Below are 7,330 nucleotides of genomic sequence, written 5' to 3'. Positions count from 1 at the left end.
ATATTAAGGAGGAGAATGATATTTTGACTATTAAATTTTGACAATTTTTTTTTATAATAAGATGTAATTTTTTAAATAATTTTTGAATATTAAAAATGAAAAAAAAGCAAAAAAAATACTTAAAAATGACATATAAAATTATAAAATTATAAGTGAAAATTGTGAAAATTTAGTTATAAAAAAATTATTTTCCAAATATTAAATAGTTGATGATGTATATTTTCTTAAGTGGTTCCTTCGTGAGAATACATGGACATTTCTATGCACATATTAAATTGTTCATGGACATTTCTACAGAGAATGTGCAGAGTGTACCTAATCAACACCACTACCATGATGATGATGATGACAGACAAATTAGGGTTTAGAAGGTTTTGGGGCGGGTTGGGTCTTCCATCATCCTCTTCCAATGTTATCTCATCAGAATCTGCTTCTTCTTCCGATCATTCCTCGGGCACCATCCAAAACCAAGACTACAGGTACGATGTGTTCATCAGTTTCAGAGGTTCTGACACCCGCAACTCTTTCGTTGATCATCTCTACTCTCATCTTCTCCGGAAGGGTATTTTTGTCTTTAAAGACGACCACAAGCTCCGCAAAGGAGAATCCATTTCATCACAGCTTCTACAAGCAATCAGAGGTTCTCGAATTTCTATCATCGTCTTCTCCAAAGATTATCCTTCCTCCTCGTGGTGTTTGGACGAAATGGCCACTATAGCTGATTGCAAACAGCAATCTAACCAAACTGTTTTCCCTGTTTTCTATGATGTTGATCCATCTATCGTTAGACATCAGAGGGGGGCGTATAAGATTGATTTCCTTGTACACAGATTGAAATTAAGAAATGAGCCAAACAAGGTCCTTCGATGGGAGAAAGCTATGACGGATTTGGCCAACTCAACTGGTTGGGATGTCAGATACAAGTATGTGTTATAATTAAGGTTCTTTCTTTGCTTATATTTTAGACTTTGAAATGAGTTTTTCCTTTTTTTCTTTTGGAAAATATATTTCTTTTCTTTAGGTTAAAAGGGAAGTTAAAGTATGTCAATAAATTTTTTATACCGCTTTAATTTTATCTTTCATTTTTACATCATAATATATATAGAAATTGATTAAAGATTGAAAGTAAAACACTATTGATAATGGAATAAATAATGTTACTTTTTTCTTTTTCTAAATTCAGCTAATATAGGAAACACTCGTTTAAATAAAATAAATATATCATTTATTAAAGTTTTTTACTCTGTTAATATATAATTCTGTTCATCTCCAGGCCAGAATTTCGGGAAATTGAAAAAATTGTTCAAGCGGTAATAGAAACACTGGGTCATAAATTCTCTGGGTTTGTTGATGATCTTATTGGGATACAACCACGCGTACAAGCATTAGAAGATAAATTAAGGTTAAGTTCAAAAAGTGATGATGTTCAAGTTTTAGGGATTTGGGGAATGGGTGGAATAGGAAAGACGACTCATGCAGTTGTGCTATATGACAAAATGTCTCATAGGTTTGATGCTTCTTGTTTCATTGAGGATGTGAGCAAACTTTATAGGGATGGTGGCCATACTGCTGTTCAAAAGCAAATTATTCATCAAACTTTGGATGAAAAATGTCTAGATACATACAGTCCTATTGAAATATCAGGGATTGTAAGAAATCGGCTACATAAGATAAAGGTTCTAATAGTTCTTGACAATGTTGATGAATTAGAGCAATTGCAGGAACTGGCAATAAATTCTAAATTGCTTTTCAGAGGAAGTAGAATGGTTATAATCAGTAGGGATGAGCATATCCTAAAAGTTTATGGAGCTCATGTAATACACGAGGTTTCATTAATGAATGATAAAGATGCTCGTGAATTGTTTTATACAAAAGCGTTCGAAAGTGAAGAGCAAAACAGTAGTAGCTGTGTGGAGTTGATTCCTGAGGTACTCAAATATGCCCAATGTCTTCCATTAGCAGTTAGAGTGATAGGGTCTTTCTTGTGTAGAAGAGATTCTAGTGAATGGAGAGATACTTTGGATAGATTTGAGAACAATCCAGATAATAAAATCATGGATGTACTTCAAATAAGTTTTGATGGGCTACACTATACGGAAAAAGAAATATTTTTACACATTGCTTGTTTCTTTAAAGAAGAGAGGGAGGATTATGTTAAGCGAATTCTGGAGTGTTGTGGATTACACCCTCATATTGGAATTCAAAGAATGATTGAGAAATCTCTCATAACAATTAGGGATCAACAAATTCATATGCATGATATGTTGCAAGAATTGGGGAAGAAGATTGTTCGCAACCAATGTCCAGAAGAACCAGAATCATGGAGTAGAATATGGCTTTATGAAGATTTCTTTCATGTGTTGACGACCCAAACGGTAACAAATTATATTTTCCAAGTTAGTGAATATTGAATAATGTTCTATTTTTCAACATGCAACATATTTAGGTATTAGGGAGGAATATTAATAGTACTTACTTCCATCATTTTAGTGTGTCATTTAAGCTTTTTTTATAACTTCTAAATGTTCTATTTTTATGACTTCTAAAATTAAATGTCATTCATTTCTTTCCATGCAATAATTATATTTTCTCTTTGTGATTTGAGAAAAAAAAAAAATTCATGGACGAGAAAGATTGAAATCTAATGGTTCGAGGAAAAAGCTAGTGTTGGAATTCACTAAACCAAATTTCACTTCTGCAGTTAAATATTAGTTGTGTTATTTTTTTAAGAAAATAACTCACAATTGACAAAAATCCTCTGTAACTATTTTATATAGAAAAATAATTGTGTAACTAAATTTTGTAAAATATGTGAAAACAATTGGAAGATAAGTGAACAATGCTTCACATGTGCACTCAAAACGTGAGTCCAAGTGAACTCTGATGTCAAATGAGGAAGCTATAACTAATGTAAGGTAGACAATTTGATACCTTCTGAAGTTCCAAAGACAGAGGCATGAAGAAGTCAGACAATTCGATTAAGACAGACGATCTTGTACCATTAGATGCCCTTAAACTATTAGTTGATCCACTACTTCGTATAGTCTAGGACCTTTAGTCAATATTCCACTGTACTAATCTTCACATTTTTTTTTTCATTAGCATTTTTATATAGATCGAGGCGACTCAACTCATTTTGAGTACATCGGCTCAATTAGGATTCTGTATGATTCAGCTCAACTGAGCTTTGAACATTCTTCTACCCAGTCTCAATTCAACTTGACCCATGCCAACTTGGCTCAACCTAAGTTTGGGCAAATAAGCTCGACCAAGACCTAGGCATTTTGACTCAACCCAAGTCTAGACGACTGGGCTTGACCCAGGCCAAGGCATCTCAGCTCCGTCGAGGCTTAGGAAACTCAACTTGACTTAGACTCATACAACTTGACTCAATCTTTGTGTGAGGTGACTAAACTTGACCTACTTGTGTCGTCTCAACTCAACTTATGACCAGGGGGACTTGACCTAGGCCCGACTCATCTCAGGCCAACACGGGTCTGAGTCGTCTTGAATTAACATGTGCCTGAGTTGGCTTAACTCGACTGCTCGATCCACCTTGGTTATACCTTTTCCTAGGCTGACTTGTGCCCAAGCTAACTCGTGTTGACCTAGGTTTGGGTCAACTGTGTTCTGCCTAGGTCTGACCTGACTTGATACCGATTAAACTTGTTCTTTTCTTGATTTGGCTAGGCCTGATTTCATCTTGATCGAACTAGGACCGACTTAGGCTTGAGCCCACTTGACTAAACGTGGATCGACAGTTTTGGACCTAACTAAACATGGACTCATCTTGAGTCGAGTGAATGTGGGTTCACCTAGATTCGGATTGAGCTAGGCTCAAGCCTACTCGACGTGGGTTCAGGTTAATTTGCCTTAACTCTAGTTCAGATTGATTCGGCCCAAATTTGAATAATGCTACCTTACTTGAGTTTGACCCAAACTAACATTTTAATACTTGAATAGACTTGGACTAATCTTGATTTTGAATTTTCAAAATCTAATAAATTATCATATTTATATCCCATCCAATTAAAATTAAAGTTTACTAGAAATCTAAAAAATGTAATTTAGATTTGAGATAATTTATTACATAGTTTGTTCAATAATCTTTGTAGGAGAAGCAATTATAAGTGGTAATAATGTGTATTAAAAGATAAAATTGAAGATGATTATGAAAGGTTACAAAGATAAAAGTGAAATGAAATGAGAAAAGGATTAAAAGAGAGAATAATTATCCTATACATTTCTAACCTAACTCTCAGTATAACCAAATATGAAAGAATGTATCATATCATGATATAAAACAATTGATTAATTACATCAAGATATTTTATCCCATCTTATAATTTTTCTACGACATTGATATTATTAAAGATCTCATATTTGGAACAAAATAATACTGTGTTATTGAGGTGATTGATTGCTTTTACACATGTTTATTCCATGTTTTTCAGGGAACAAATGATGTTAAAGCCATAGTTCTAAATGAAAAGGAAGCTATTTCAGAATGTAGCATCGACGGATTGTCAAAAATGAAGAACCTTAAATTACTCATATTATATCATAAAAGGTTTTCCGGAAGCCTTAATTTTCTTTCTCAGAAGCTGCGATATTTCTTGTGGCATGATTATCCTTTTGCTTCTTTGCCATCAAGTTTTGCAGCCTCTGGCCTTGTGGAATTGAACATGCCTAATAGTAGCATCAACTGCTTATGGGAAGGCCGCAAGGTATTTTAATGTCTTCTTATTAATTTTTTTTAAAAAGAGATGTTAATTTTGTGGTTGTTATAAGTGACATAATGAAAATATATGTTTTAAAAGGAGATGCTAATATCTGGTTGTTTTAATTCACCACAGGATTTCCCATGTCTGAAAAGAATGGATTTGAGTAACTCAAAATATCTTACGGAGACTCCTGATTTTACTGGGGTCCCAAATCTTGAGCGTCTGGATCTTTCAGGATGCACAGATTTATCGTTTGTGCACCCTTCAATTGGGCTTCTTCAACAGCTTGCTTTCTTGAGTTTAAGAAATTGTACTAATCTAATCAGCTTCAAATTAGGCAACGGATTTAATCTAAGTTCTTTGAGAGTTCTACATTTCTCTGGTTGCACTAAACTTGAAAACACGCCAGATTTTACAGGGACAACAATTCTTGAGTACCTTGACTTCGATGGATGTACAAGTTTATCCTCGGTTCATGAATCTATTGGAGTCCTTGCAAAGCTTACATTCTTGAGCTTGAGAGACTGCACAAGCCTTGCTAGTATACCTAGCAACAATAATATCATGAAATCTCTTCAGACTCTAGATTTCTCTGGCTGTTTTCAACTTACTGATTTGTCCTTACGGTTTTTCATTTCTTTATCCATGACCTCTTTAATTCTTTTGGACATAGGCTTCTGCAATCTACTTGAAGTACCTAATGCTATTGGAGACTTGTTGTGTTTAGAAAGACTGAATCTGCAGGGAAACAATTTTGTTGCTATACCACCTTCCATTAGCAGGCTTAAGAGTCTAGCGTATTTAAACGTGTCCCATTGCCATACGCTTCAATATTTGCCTAACCTTTCAAAAATAAGTACTTCATCAACTGGAAGGTACTTCAAAACGGTATCTGGATCTCGTGATCACAGGTCAGGCCTATATCTTTTCGATTGTACCATGATAACCAATTATTTCTATCCGAAGGCCCGATTCAAAGACCTAGAACTTGCATGGCTTGTAAGACTAGCTAAGGTTCGCACTCTACATATCCCCTTTCTCTATCTTTGGATGAAATATTTCCTAATCTTTCATTCAGACTTAGGTGTCTTTAGACATTAAATGTCAAATTCACTTTTACTTAAACCTGTTTGTTGTTATAATTGAGTATCATGAGTCGTATACCCTTATAGAACTTAACTTACCCTGAAATATTACCTGATCTTTCATTCAGATTTAGGAGTGCCTTTAGAGATTAAATGTAAAAATCACTTTTACTAAAACCTTCCTATTGTTATATTGACTGTGATTAAATTTTTGTGCTTTTATTTTTCTTTTGTTGCAGAATCCATGTTCTTTTCGGTGTGGCTTTGACATTGTTGTTCCTTGGGGTTTGGAATTTCCAAGGTGGTTAAAACATAGATTTGAAAGGGATTCGGTTATAAGGATAGTGGAATTTAATGTGGATGACAATTGGATTGGCTTTGTTTTCTGTGTTATATTTGAACGAAACAATGGTCCTGTGGTTGCTAGGTCTTCTTCACATCCGTTTTATCTATCTTTTGAAAGTGAAGACACAGAAGAATACTTCGACATGCCACTGAATTTGGAGCGGGACAAAGTGGTGGATAGTTCAAAGCATCTTTGGATTATTTACATCTCTCGAGAACACTGTCACTTTGTGAAAACAGGATCACATATCTCATTTAAAGCGCATCCAAGTGTTAAGATAAACGCATGGGGGATGAGGAGTATATTCCGGGAAGATGTAATTTATTCTGAATTGATGCTTGAAGAACCTCGCCATGTGAAGTTTGATTTTGTAGAAAAAAGCAGCACCAACTCTGGTCCCAAATTCCAGCTTCCTTACAATTGGTTGGTCACAAATGAAGACGAAGTTGAGAATATTGATGCAAAGGCAAAAGAAAACAATTTGTCATATGCAGGACTTTGATAAATACCCTAGCAAACACACCAGAGGCTTACAAACATTGTTTTCTGTTAACAATTATTGATTAAATATTTTCATTCATAAATTATTATTAAAAATATTGATTCAATATTTAAGATGAAACCTTTTCAAGCTAAGAGAAATGTAAGCATAACTATGACTTCGTTTAAAATTTGTCTTGTAAATCTTTTGAAACATAAAATTACTTGTTAAATTATCATAATCTTTTTTGTTTAATTTTTTTTTCAATTGATGTGTATACGTCTTTCGTGAAACATTACTAATTTTAGATGCCTTCCCAGTTTAAAATTTATGTCATTTGATATTATACTTATTTGTATTTAATTGCTCTGATTATTATAATAAAATAACCAATTTTATGTTGAAAAACCATATTACATGTGTTAAGTATATTATCTACTAGTTACTAGCTCAAGTTACTAGCTCAAGTTACTAGTTCTAACTACCTACTATCTACTAGTTCAAGTTATTAGCTACTAGCTCTAGCTGCCAGCTCTAAATATAGCTACTAACATAAAATACTAACTATTAACCACTAGCAACTAGCTCAAGCTACTAGCTATTAGTTCAAACTACTAACTATTAGCTCCTAACTTAAACTACTAGTTATTAGCTCAAACAATTAGCCACTAACTAGTAGCTTCTAGTTACTAGC

General features: G+C 33.9%; 1 protein-coding gene across 4 annotated transcripts; it reads left to right on the top strand.

Annotated features, from left to right (window-relative positions):
* Nucleotides 1-248: 248 nt before the first annotated feature.
* Nucleotides 249-6,739, top strand: LOC114185091 (TMV resistance protein N-like). Of its 4 annotated transcripts, none has more exons than XM_028072596.1 (6): nucleotides 249-923; nucleotides 1,274-2,375; nucleotides 4,455-4,727; nucleotides 4,857-5,034; nucleotides 5,134-5,738; nucleotides 6,049-6,739. In XM_028072596.1, the coding sequence occupies exons 1-6, from the start codon at nucleotides 250-252 to the stop codon at nucleotides 6,655-6,657; spliced, it is 3,441 nt and encodes a 1,146-aa protein (XP_027928397.1). In that variant the 5' UTR covers nucleotide 249; the 3' UTR covers nucleotides 6,658-6,739. The 4 variants fall into 4 exon arrangements, with proteins under 4 accessions (XP_027928397.1, XP_027928398.1, XP_027928399.1 ...); XM_028072597.1 differs by having other exon boundaries at nucleotides 4,857-5,738; nucleotides 6,049-6,110; nucleotides 6,237-6,739; XM_028072598.1 differs by having other exon boundaries at nucleotides 4,857-5,635; nucleotides 6,049-6,110; nucleotides 6,237-6,591.
* The last annotated feature ends 591 nt before the right edge of the window (nucleotides 6,740-7,330 follow it).

The sequence above is a fragment of the Vigna unguiculata genome, chromosome 5, assembly GCF_004118075.2.
Source record: "Vigna unguiculata cultivar IT97K-499-35 chromosome 5, ASM411807v1, whole genome shotgun sequence".
Taxonomy (NCBI): Eukaryota; Viridiplantae; Streptophyta; class Magnoliopsida; order Fabales; family Fabaceae; genus Vigna; species Vigna unguiculata.
This window is presented reverse-complemented; position numbering and strand designations above follow the sequence as displayed.

Bases quoted from the DNA above. Each gene is read 5' to 3' on its own strand.
- LOC114185091 (XM_028072595.1), top strand. From the start codon at position 250: ATGGACATTTCTATGCACATATTAAATTGTTCATGGACATTTCTACAG. The intron at 4,728-4,856 runs GTATTTTAATGT...AATTCACCACAG, and splicing joins GCTTATGGGAAGGCCGCAAG to GATTTCCCATGTCTGAAAAG. The intron at 5,739-6,048 runs GTTCGCACTCTA...CTTTTGTTGCAG, and splicing joins GGCTTGTAAGACTAGCTAAG to AATCCATGTTCTTTTCGGTG.